The sequence below is a fragment of the Eumetopias jubatus genome, unplaced genomic scaffold (genome assembly GCF_037043125.1).
Source record: "Eumetopias jubatus isolate StellerSeaLion01/CBP00866 unplaced genomic scaffold, mEumJub1_p1.0 scaffold_16, whole genome shotgun sequence".
In the NCBI taxonomy this organism is placed as follows: domain Eukaryota; kingdom Metazoa; phylum Chordata; class Mammalia; order Carnivora; family Otariidae; genus Eumetopias; species Eumetopias jubatus.
In genome coordinates this window covers 24,660,675-24,673,759 of record NW_028274822.1, presented here as the reverse complement: position 1 = coordinate 24,673,759, position 13,085 = coordinate 24,660,675, and the positions used below count along the sequence as shown (strand labels likewise).

The 13,085-nt window shown below is 48.0% G+C and overlaps 1 protein-coding gene across 2 annotated transcripts in view; it reads right to left on the bottom strand.

Moving 5' to 3' along the window:
- The window catches only part of MYO5B (myosin VB), a 356,309-nt gene that overhangs the window by 140,475 nt on the left and 202,749 nt on the right, over window positions 1-13,085 (bottom strand). For both annotated transcript variants that reach the window (XM_028098354.2, XM_088019706.1), the window contains exon 5: window positions 3,141-3,297. In XM_028098354.2, coding sequence (XP_027954155.2) covers window positions 3,141-3,297 — 157 coding nt within the window. The remainder of the gene's footprint in view (window positions 1-3,140; window positions 3,298-13,085) is intronic.

Genomic DNA, 13,085 nt, shown 5'->3' with positions numbered 1-13,085 from the left:
GACTGCTTGGTTGGGAGGTGCCATTCTGCACCGGGACAGAGGCAGAGTCATCAGGAATTGGTTGGTCCCTGATGAAGATGGGCCTTGTGTTGCCTCTGACCCTCTGAGGAGCCACAAAGCTGACTGGGCTTCCTGACACAAGGGCCCACCTAGACTCTTGTGAAGAGTCAGGCTTTAGCACTGCAGAAGCTGCTCTTTCTCAGCCCAGCAACACTTTCTAACTTGCCCAGAGTCCTTCCTGGCTACAATTCTTCCTTTCCATGTTTCTCTCCAAGATTTCTCTCAAATAGAACACTTAAAAACTCAAGGGACAGTCTCCAACTGACCAAATTCTGTCAGTTGACAGAATGAGCCCTAGGGAATTACCCATATTGTTTCCAAAGTAGCAATTTGCACAAGGTAGAAATTGAATATTGTGAGCCCAAACCACTGCACCATTTATTTTCGTGACATCACACACTGAGGAGGCTGCTCCACGCACACACTCCTCCTTTAGACCTTAGCAACTAAACCACATCTTGTGGGATTCTAGGTGTGCATGGTGCTCTCCCATTTCTCCCATGCCAAAGTACTCTGAATCCCCAGCAGTGCACCAGCCCATTCAGGACATAAGAGATACTGAAAATGTTAGGTTATTTTAGACCACTATCATTTAAAAACCATTCCCAAGGCAGGGACTCGGATGCTTGCATGCCATTGTTCAGTGGCATTATTCATACTAGCCAAGAGGAAACCCAAGTAGTTCATCAACAGTGGGATGGATTAACAAAATGTGGTATTATCCAAACAATATCATCCAACCATAAAAAGGAAGAGGGTACTCCTCCATTCTACAACACAGATGAACTCTGAAAACACTAAGTGAAGTACGTCAGACACAAAAGAACAAATACTGTATGATTCCACTTATATGAGGTGCCTAGAACAGGCAAATTCATGGAGACAGAAAGTAGCAAAGAGGTTACGAGGGTCTGGCAGGGAAGAATAAGGAGTTATTCTTTAATGCGTACCGTTTGGGATGATTAAAGAGTTCTAGAAATGGATAGTGGTGATGGTTGCCTAACACTGAATGTCCTTAATACCCTTCAATTGTTCATTTAAAATAGTGAAAATGGTAAATTTTATGTATGTTTAACAACAATTAAATCAATTAAAAAGTCTTCCTGTGTCTCGTATGTGTTTAATAATGGGGTGATCTACCTTCATTAAATTCTCACCTTGACTAAAATTACTTTGTCCAGGCACCTGAGATGTAACAGATTTCTTCCCTTCTCCGTTTTGCCCAGAAAAATTACCTCCTCTACTTCTAAAAGAGGTAGCACTCTGGGTCTTTGAAACCTTATTACCTTAAAAATGAACTGAGTTCTGAAACTCAGGGGCAAAGGAGAGGCTGAAAGCCTGGTTTCACTCCCATTTGAGATGAAACGTGATGCTAATCGTAGAGTACAATCTTAGTGCCTCGATTTAGGTGCACAGATGGTCCCGGGTAGGCCAGGCCATAGTCGACCATCACATTCTGAATCAAGACCATAGCCAGGCCCCCATCTTAGGCTTAAAATACATGCTACGAACAAAGGGGCTACTAACTAGTTGCAGGTCTGACAATATTAATATGTTTGCAGCCAATAAGGCAGTTCAGAGAAAAGCTCAATGATATGGACATAAAGCTTATTACTATCATATTCAGTGAAAAAACTATAAGGAAACAGACCCTAATGTGGAACAATTATCAGCAAGCTGTAGAAAGGCAAATTTGGGGGCGTCCTACCCAGACCTTCTGAATCAGCAACTCTGGGGGGTAGGGTCCAGTAATCTGGTTAAACAGGCCCGCCAGGTGATTCTGATGCACTCAAGTTTAAGAACCATTGTAAGAGAATGAAAGTCCTTTTGTTCATATTTTTTTGGTAAAAATGCCTCCAACCGTACGGACCATTTTCCAATCCATGTAAGAACAAATATGGAAACTTTTGTTGAATTGTTAATATGTTATGTCCTGTTAGACAACAGAGAATCAAAGTTCTCCAGATAATCCAACTGTGTAGGCAGATTATACCCACAAAAGCAATGAATTCCTATGAATTGAGACTCAGTATTCAGTCGGGCAATGTGGTAAAGGAAGGGGGTGGGAAGGGATCTAGGAAGGTCCAGGCAGGTTCTTGTTTCCCCCAGCTCCAAAACAATCTGAGACACTAACCACCTTGGTGACTTGGGTCTTAATCGATGTGGCTCAAGGCACTGCAGAGAAATCTGATACTATCTTGGCAACTTTTGGCCTCAACTCAATTTCTTCTTCCTAAAACAAAGGAGCTGCCCTGGGCTGGTGGGGGTCTGATTCCCACCAGAGGACAATCAAGAGCCTCTACTTCAGAGGCAGGATATCAAAGCTGGCCCAGGGACTGCACACCCATTTAGATCTACTTTATCAGAGTTAAGTGTTTATGGAGGAAAGAGAGAGAAAAAGAGCAATAGAGTTCTGCCCCTAAAATATGGGGAGTTCCAGCAAGATTGCAGTTTTAGGAAGTCTCTCTGGCCCTGTACCTGTACTGACTGCACTGGGGCTGGGGAGTCGAGGTACAGACAGAATGCCCTGGCCAGTTCATGCCATCACAGGTAACTGCTTCCTGACGATCAACAGATTCTGTGCTATCACAGAGCTTTTGGCTCTACCTTCCCCCCTCCCCATAAAATAAAATGTTCAGATCTACCTAGCCTCCCACGCCCACGCACACTGCCCTCCTGATGCAGCGAGCCCTCAGAGCCCTGGACGGTTCGGGTGAAGTGCGGATTTGCTGACACATGATGGCAGCAGGGGAGGGAAGGGCAGCAGAGGTGGAGGCAGAACGGAAGGATGCTCACTAGAGAATTCAGCAGAGTTCAGGGACAAGGACGGCATGAAAAGGACACTCCACTGGGTGCTGGGCCTGCAGGATGCTACCAGGTGAGATCACTCCCAAACCTGTGGTCTTAGGGGCACCTTCGGCATCTCTTCCTTACCAGGAGACAAGGGGCTCTGCAAGAAAGGCATGAATGTGCTTCCAGGGACTCTAGTGGGCAACCGCACGAGGCTGGCCACCCAGCAGTCTGGCTGCCAGAGGAAGGAACTCTAGCCAGAAAGGCCAAGTGTGTTCGGAAGGCTTTACCTCCATGATGGGACTGGACGCCAGGACCTTCTCTTCGATGTTGGTGTCACTGGCTGAGCCACCCACTGTGGCAAAATAGCGCATGGCATACTTGGCTGACACGGTCTTGCCGGCTCCAGATTCCCCGCTGACGATGATGGACTGGTTCTTCTCATCTCTGGAAGGGAAAAAGCTCTGGTCAGTGGCTGGCTGTGGAAAGGCTCTGTTGCCTCCCAGGGACTCTGCTGACAAAACCCTGAGCTCGGTCAAGATCATCCCACCTTCTCTGAAGGGTAAGTATGAGGAACAGTGTTAGGATAGTCTGCCCGCCCTCCCATGCTTGCGTAAGATCCACGAGGAGAAAGGAGAGTTCAGAAAAGGGCTTACCCATGGCGCATACCCTTCCTAAGGGCCCTCAGGAAGGGAGATGTGGCCAGTTGGTCATGATTACATGTCCTCCCTGGATGCAGCACCCCCAACCCGTTTCTCTATGTACGTGTATATATACACATACACTGGGAGCACTGGGCAGACTCTGGTGTGGTAGCTGGGCTGAGGAAACCCGAACCGAGAGCCACTGTTCAAGGTCAGCAAAGGGCCATGGGGTCTCAGCTCACACAAACTGTTGTCATCAGATGGGGAGGGATGGGAGTAAATACAGGTGTCTAGTGCATACCGTTGAAAAAATGGGGAAAAAAAAACCAATGGATCATCCAAATTGGCTCTACAACCAATTACCTGAGAACATATGTAAACTCCACCTAGTATTTGGAGGAATAAGAAGTGGCTTGCTGAGATCCCTTGTAGTTCTAGAAGCCTGTGGATGATGCTTGTATTTCCCAGGTTCACTCATTTTAATTTTATAGAACATCCACCAGACCCCAGGGATAATGACAGGTGTCACCTCTCCTCCCAATACTTCATTATCAACTCCCTAGAAAATGGCTCAGGAGCACAACCCTCCTGGATGATTAAGAGTATAACCGGCTGGACCTCTAGCCCGGGACCGTAAACCTCTGAAACAGACCCCAGCCTGACGCCAGCTTCAGAACACACCCCATAACCACAGGAACTGAAATGCAGGAGCCACACCCCCCAGGCCTGACGTTTTGCTTCAGGTCCCCACATTCAACCTAAAATTAACTGATGAGCACAGGATGCATCTGAGCCTTACTGCTGAGCAGAGGGTCACATGTAAAGGAGAGGTAGAGACGGTCCGAAGAACTCAAGGTGGCTCCTTGGGAGTAAACATAAGGATGCTAGGAGAGTGTGACCCAGAGCAGCAGGGGCGGGGGGCAGGGGTAAGCGCTGCCTGGCTCCCTGCGGCAACAGCACATACACACCAAACTGGACTGCGAGGAGACAGAGAACACAGGACGGTCGGCACAAATAAGGCGGCACAGACCCATGACATGTATCACTTTTCACCTGCAGTATCAAGATGGGAACCGCCCTGTGCATCAGTGGGAAATGAGCCCAGGCCCTGGGCTCAGGAAAGGGAGCAGCTCCTGCAAGAGGCAGAAAAGCCTGCGGAGCTAGCAGGCTATTCCAAAGTCAGTCATCAGGAATTCAAGAAGTGGGGCTGGCTTACGTGACGACAAAGTGTCAGGAACTCAAGAGACGGAATCAAGGCAGGGAAACAAGACCAGCAGGATGTAGAGGCAAATTCTGAGGCTCTGATGAAAATGTATGCACATGGCCGAGAAATCGTCAAGAGTTGTAAATCTCCCCAAGTTTTAACAAATCTTTACGTTCAAGGCTCTTAAGCATAAGGAAGTGCGGGCAATGGCCAGTAGTGCTAACTGCTGCCTTCTTTAATGGATATTAGATGTGATACTGACATGTAGGCTCAAGTCAGGTAAATTCACCTCTTCTTAGACCAACAAGTACCTTTTGACACTGTCCCTAACTTGGACCATTCTCAAATATTTTTAATTGGAGATTTTTATGTAGCTCCCCTGCACTTCTGCATACACCGGCCCCTCCCATCCCTAATTAATTGCCCGGCTAGGTGCACAATGGGTACACACATATGCTATTTGGTCACAGCCCATAAGCTGGCCTTAGGGATGATGGACAACAGCCCTCTCTTGTTCTATGTATATTAGCTTTGCTTCCAACTCAAACAGCTGGCAACCAGAATACAGGCATTAAATACAAACTTGAACCTCATTTGCAGTAATTAGCTAGCTGACTTTGGACAAGGTCATTCACTGATTTGACCCTTGGTCATCCCAGCCCAGTCCCTCATGACTAGGAGGCCCAACTCCTGCTTGTCTTCGTGGCCACCTTGAGGTAGGTACCCAGGTCTCTGATGCATTCCCGCACTCCTGCCCAATTGTGCAAAGCACAGTTCTCATCAGGTTTCTCCCAATCAGAACAGCAAACTGCACATTGCTTGTTGAACCAAGTCTGAACCCCTTAGCTGAGCATTTGAAACCCTCTACAACGCATGCCCCCAACACTAAAACCCTTCACAAGTGTGGCAGACCAGTGCTACAGACAAAACACTGGGCTTTTAGTCTAAGGACCTGGCCTGAGCCCTGGTTCTGCCATCAGTGGGCTCTTTGTAAACCTTCACACCACGTTGCAGAGCATATACCCACCTACACTTTGTGTGGGATGATGGGAGTTCAGCTGAACTGGACTACCAGTCTCTAAAACCACACCCTTTCCCAGCCCTGCCATGTGTGGTTTTCCTTTACCTGACCTCACCTTCACCATGGACTTTCTCTCCTGCTCCATGCAAAGCCCACTCCGTCCTGCCTCAGGTGGCCCAGCAGGCTATTTCCCCGTCTTCTAAAGCCCACATCATTGGCTTTGTACCACTGCTAAGACACTGTCACATTCCACCTTATATTGATATCAGTCCTATCACTTTACCTGTGTGACTTTGGGTCATTTCTTTCCTCCGGGCTTCTGTCTCTTTACCTCTAGAGGACGGGCTGTGACTTGGGACTCCCCGAAGGGTCTCCTCCGTCTCTGACACTGGAGGATTCTACCACCAAAATCCTAACAGGAAGTTTGGTTGGGGAAAGCTCTCCATTTCAAATTCTGGTTATTCAGGGCTGATTTGGGGTTAGATGTTTTTAAATATGGAATTCTACCCAATATCCTTCAAAAACATAACCCATATATAGCTCCATTCAGCCCAATTATAGGAAGGACTTAGCTGGCAACTTAGGTCAATTTGCTTTTCAATGAATTATTTTCTCTTAAGTCCAGTGGAATTCCCTTTAGAAAAAGAAAACAATGGCCAAGGGCTTTCATATCCAGCTGTTATTCAGGTCCAGGCTGTCTTCAGGGAAGTATGCAATAGCCACAACAGGAAAAGTCCCCCAAAGGCCTGTGCCTCAGACAAGAGCACAGCATCCTAAGGCACCTAGCCACCCTTCAGCATCTAAGCAGAACACTGACAACCAATCGACAACCAACAAACCAACCCCCCCCCACACACACAGCTGCTCCCCCATTTCACACAGGATCCTCTTCTTTGATACCCGAGAAGCAGAACTATTGCTAAACCACCTCTTGCAAACATTTCCCACCAAACCACTGCAGGGCTTTCAGCCCCCTGAGCAAGGTCGATCCCCACCCCCTCCCCATTTTGGAGGGGGCCCCCCTGGGAAGTACAGTGAAGGCAGATGGCTGTTAAGGCACCTAAGGTTGCTCCACTAAAGGAAAGCCCTGCTGATCAGCCAGACACTATAGGAACTTTAAGAAATGCTGCTGAAATGTTGTCTTATTTGGGTTTCCTGTGGAGGATAATTGGTCACCTATGGCCTCCCAATCAGCAACACGTACACAGAATGCTCAGGGAGACGCTGTTCCAGCTGCCTCTGGAGAGAAGCCCCAGAACAGCTCCAGAGCAACCATCCCAGCTGGGACAGGCAATGCCAAGCGCCCCACCTGTGGATCTGTGTGGCACCTCTGTCCTCATACGTGGCCCCGTGTTCTAGCAGCCACAGTCCACCCACACTAGTCACTGAACTGAGAACTCATGGAGGGCAGGCACTCACTTTAACCTTGAATCCCCGGGGCTCCTGGTACCGTCTGTCCGCATCCCCCCTACTGTACCTTCTCCGTGTAAGTGGCAACAGCCTCCACTCCCCGACGATAGCCACAAACCTAGGAATCATTGTCCCTCACTTCCCGCCAAGCTCCACATTAGCAAGTCCTATTGCATCATCTCCCAATGCAGTCTGTCCCCTTCTCTGTACACCTCAGTCCTGGATATCACCACCACCGACAGGCGTGACAAAGGCAGCTTTCTGACGTCCACTCCCACCTCTCTTAGCACACCCTCCTCACGTGACCTTCTGTATGCGAATACTGGATCACGCCTCTCCCCAGCTTTCAGCACTCCGGTGGTCCTCTCTGCCCTCGGAGAGCCCAGCTCTGCTGCCTTCAAGGCCCAGCTTTTTCACCCTCACTCTTCCCTTTGTTTGCTACATTCTAGCCACACAGGGCTTCTTTACCCCCTCCTACTTTATAGTTGCCTGAAGCTTTTCTAGCTCAAACTTTTTTCTTTTATTTGATCTCACAACTCTTAATGCCTGGTACTCAATCACACTCTGTCTTTGGCAGTTCTTGCATTACTGCTTTTCAGTGCAATTAATTACTGCCTATTTACATCATGCTCGGATGGCATGCAAAACTGTTAGCCATGCACCCCATGCACCCCATGCTTAGGATTCATAAGACTATTGGGTGCCCGTCTTCCCATTTTAAAGAAGATAAAGCTAAAGCTTAGAGAAACCAAAAAACATGCTTAGAGTTCTCAACTAGTGACACCCCAAGCTCAAACTCAAACACAGGCTTTCACCTGTCTGCCCAATTTCCCAATGGGCTGTGCTGGGACGTCACTACCATTACACTCCTTGTGAAAGAAAGCATCCCTTAATGAACTTACCCCCTGGAACAAATCTAGCCTTCATATAAGATTAGATGTGAATCAGACGACCTTAGCACTAGTTGGCTTATGACTTAGCTGAAACGTGGCTTCTTCAGAAGCTCTTCCCTGACCGTGTTGCCTTCACAGCATTCACTATATAATTTAATAACGGTTTACTCACCTACTCAGTGTTCTTCTCACCCTTGTCTCTCCCACCAGAACTCAAGTCCCATGATGGCTGACCTCAGATGCAGGGGCCTGAATGGGCAGGCCAGCAGCTGGACTGTGTGAAGACCAGAGCCCCAGCAAGGACCATGATGTATAGTGGTCCATACAGGCTGCACTCAGCAACTGGTGCCCCCTAGAGTTGTGCGATTTACTGCCCACAAAACCAAATTTGGTGGTCTCTGCCCTGTGCTCAGCCTCCCACGCTTGTTCATGGGAAGGGGACTGTGGGAGACTAAGTCTCAGGTTCAACTACTGGCCTGACTCAGGCTTTCTCTGAGAGAAAAGCAAGAGGTGGGAGCAGCATCTGCTAAAGCCCCCCTCCCACCCACCCCCCCAGACAGTGCCATTACCCAACAGGACGGAGGAGAAGCCTGGCTAAGGCCCAGTAGGAAGGACACCCTGTCTCTGAACACATCATTAAGCCCCTCCATCATTTCCTCCTCTAATGACAAATCATCCAAAAATTTGGGTGTCAGTAGAATGTATTCTGTTCACTAATGGGATCATCAATCTACTGTTTCTTGCCTGTCTGTTGGGTCTCTAATTATATTTTCAGCACCCTCATCACCACACAGATTATCTACTACAGTTTAAAAAAACTACACTAGAGGGGCGCCTGGGTGGCTCAGTCGTTAAGCAGCTGCCTTCGGCTCAGGTCATGATCTCCGGGTCCTGGGATCGAGCCCTGCATCGGCTCCCTGCTCTGCGAGGAACCTGCTTCTCCATCTCCCACTCCCCCTGCTTGTGTTCCCTCTTCTCACTCTATCAAACAAAATCTTAAAAAAAAAAATGAATAAAATAAAAAAACTACAGAGAATGGGGAGTCAACAAATTTGTAATTAATTTTTGTTTGGGGGCACCTGGGTGGTTCAATCAGTTAAGCATCCGTTGGTTTTGGCTCAGGTCATGATCTCAGGGTTGTAGGATCAAGCCCCACATCAGGCTCTGCACTCAGCACAGAGTCTGCTTGAGATTCTCTCCCTCTGTTCCTCTCCTCTGCTCATGTGCATGTGCTCTAAAATAAACAAAAATCTTAAATTTTTTGTTCAACAAAGATATTTGTGTCAGTTCCATGTACAGAGTTAATAACTGGGAAACAGGCTAAGAAAATTCAAATGAACCTTAGAAGCAGTGCTGACTAAAAAAGTGACAACAGTAACACGGTTTTACTGTCTTTAAGAGCTCAAATACAAAGAAACAATACAATGTTTAGTGTGACAAACACACAACTCTATTAAAACAAAATGGTATCAAAACCCTAGAGTGAAGAAGTCAGGTGAAGTCAGGTGGACAGAATCAGGTTGGGGCAACCAAACTGGGTGCTGTGGGGAGCTAAGAGTAAGGCTGGGGGGACAGAGAGGTTTAGATGGAGGTTAAGTGAGGCAGGAAGGATACAGAAAATTAGTGGGGCAGATTTGGACTCAAAACAGAGCCACACAATTCCTCTGAGTCCACAGTTAAGGGCTTCTTCCCGAGGTGGGGGCAGTGGAGAGAACATTCTGCTGTGACAAGGGGCTGGCCCAAAAAGTTCCAAGCAAGAGATTCTATGACCCCTCTATAGGCCCAAGGCACCCCTGGTTTCTAGAGGGGGGCGGTGGACGAGCATCCCTGGGCACCTCTGCCACCAGGCACGGATTTCTTATGCCACCACACCCTCCCCTCCAGCAGGTAGGGCCGCGTGCTCAGGGACCATCTACAACGCAAGCCAAGTCATTAGGAAGGCCGTCATAAATATTCACGAGAAACTGCTTAGCTCGTATTTAGCAGTTAAAGTTCTAAGTGTCTCCTTGGAAAGGTGAAATCGAACCTTCTGACAGCGTAGGAGAAGTACTTAGTGCATTTAACATCTAGTATCCCTTCCCCACTCCAGTTTCACAGCGGCTGGTGGAGCGCCGAGGTCTGTTTATAAGCCTGCGAGGTGTAGCCTGATATAGGTAGCGGCAAGATGAATCCGTCCCTTCCACTTACGGGCTGTTCCCGAGAGAGGCAGCTCCTCTCCGACGTGACAGGAACACAGAAAGAACTTCAGGGAGGGTAACCAAGCCCAGCCCTCACCAGCAGATAAGCAGGTACAGAGGGAGACTGAAGACAGGCGAGGGGCTCCTCAGTGCAAGTGGGAATGTGCCCACTTCTTTGCTCTTAAGATGAAGGGCTGGAAGAGGGTCCCTAAGACCTGCTGCTACTCCTGCACTCAGAGCTGGGCCGTGTGATGCCTTCCGTATTAACCACGGTTACCTACGGATGTCAAACATTTTGGAACTCGGAAACCCCGGGGCTTACGGGAGGATGAGCACCAGAAGCAGAGGTTTTCCACGATTTTATAAGCTTGTTTTGGTTAAATGGTGTCATTAGCTGGGGTGAACTACAATACACACGTGGTTGTACCCTCTTGTACTAAGTAAGCTTCCCTTTTCAAACTATTTCATTTAGTTCTGGAAACTTGTTTCTCAGGGCACACACACATTCTAGCAGATTCAGCTACATGGTTTTTCGTGAGTCCAGCTGGCCCCTGAAGCGAGGTGCGCGTGAGTACCCCAGTCTAAAGCCCGTTCTCTTCCTCTGTCCCGCACACCCCCCTCTGCCAAGCTACCAGGAAGATACAAGGTCTGTGACTGTATATAGATATTGCTCTCTTCGTTCATCTTTTAGATTTAGGGCACCTGTGGAGGCCCATTTCAGCATCTCCCCTCACTTCTCCGGGCAGCCTCTAAGGTGATCGCCTCTTCCCTCGTGACGCTAACTGGCACGTGGACATGGCTCCCGAGAGGGCAACACAGGCACCGCGGCCCACTGCACAAGTACGCGTGGAGGCTGCATGGGGTTCCAGAGGCCTGCGCGTCCAAACCAGGGCTCTCCAGCTCCCCACCCTGCTCCCAGCGTGGACGGTTTGGCTTGGTGTTCCACTTGGCAACGAGCAGGGACCTTAGCAGTGGCCCTTGACTCCTTTCTCTCCTTTACCCCATCAGGCAAATGGGATAATTTAGACCCAGATCCTATTCCTCATCCCTCCTCTCCTGGAGCCCCCCCTCTCCTGGAGCCCCCTCCTAGCTGCTCGTCTTGTGCTCATTCTACTGCCTACTCGATCCATTCACCCCTCATTGCTGCTGGAACGCTATTTCTAAGAAACTCATTCAAACGTGCCTAGGCCCTGCTCAGCACCGTTGCAGGAGACACTGTGGCCTGAAGGATGCAGACCACGTCTTGAGCATTCCAGGCCCTTCATGATCTGTTCCCAGAGCCCAATCCAGGCAGAGGTGCCAGGCTGTGCAGAAGGTGGGAAAGCACAGTGTTCAGGGAAGAGGTGAAGTTTAGGACAATCAGATCCCAACAGGCAAGCCATGGTCTTTGGCAACATTTTGCAAAGAACCAGCATTTGTTCACTAACCCTGACTACGTTAGAAACAACAGCAGAGATTAAGAAAACGACCTCAGCTGGATCCCACATCAAACCAACTGGGTCACCATCTACGGCAGTGGGGCCTGGGTATTTTTTTTGTTTGATTCCACATGTGATTTTCTTTTCTGCTGCATTAGTCCTGCTAAGGTTAAGAACCACTGCTATAGACGCGACAGCTTAATTAAATGGGTCACTATATAAACATGTTCAGGTACTAGCAGCAACTCTAATACCCTGTAACTTACTTCTATCAATATCAGCGTAATACAGTGTAACACTAAACTTAAAACAAAGATTAGCTTTAAGAGGCTTAACAGAGTCCTTAACCATCCTTCCGGGGGGCAGACAATGGAAGCCTTTACATTTAATTCCAGTACTCTGGCAAACGGCTTACGGTAAGTCACCCAGAAACCAAAGCAGGGTCTCCTCATTAACTGGATTTACGTTGTTGACACCCACACAGTTAAAATCACAGTGCAGAGTAGTCAGCTCTGCGTGTTAGAAAAATACGAAGCACACGCTGGTGCCTGCTAATGCCTGCAGTTGGGAAGAGTAAACAGTTCCATACCACCTCCTACGTCAGGGGTACTTGACCCTGGGTCCACTGCATAGAATTCGGAGACCCATGAACTTCGATGCACTAAAAACCATACCCTCAGTTTTACTGAATTCTAAGAACTTTGACATTTCCTTCAGTTGAGAATAGAGCAAAACAGCATTAGCAGACCCTGTGGCTTTGACACCCTATCACAGCTGCTGCAGCTCAATTTTTACACCCATCACTGCAATGGTAGTTATTAGATCTGCCACGAACATTAATAAACAATCCTTCATGTCTGCTATATCAATTCCCCAAAATATTGAGATACCTTTCAAGATAATCTGTTTCTTCTGTAATTGTATATATTACACTTGATACATTTAAATGCTTACATGGAACAAAAAAGGTTTAAAACACCTAATCATCTTTTCCATCTTTTTTTTTTCTGTGCCTAATTGCAAAATCAGGCCTCTTTCCACAGCATTAGTGACACGAACCTTTAAGGAGACCACGTTTACATTTCATTAGACCCTCTGTTTTCCAAAGGCCAGTCACAAACACCATTATCTGTACCTGTATTAAGCGGGGTGGGGGGCAGATTTCAGAGAACCCTAGGATATGGGGCAAGGTTCTCTCCACTGGAAAATAGCTTCAGCCATAAAGCTGGGGTATAAATTTCCAGGCCCGGCAATGGAAGCCTACCAGAATTTGAATGACACACTCACACAGTTTGCATCCCATTGCCCTCAGTAGGCCGATACTGTCCCTTGAGAATGCAAATATTTTCAGATGTACTTCCTCACAAGTTCCTAGGTGACGCCCATCTGAGCACCCTGAGAATCACTGGATGAGATTTCTCCAGCCCTCTGCTGCTTTGATATTTTGGGATTCTCTTTCTTAGCCATG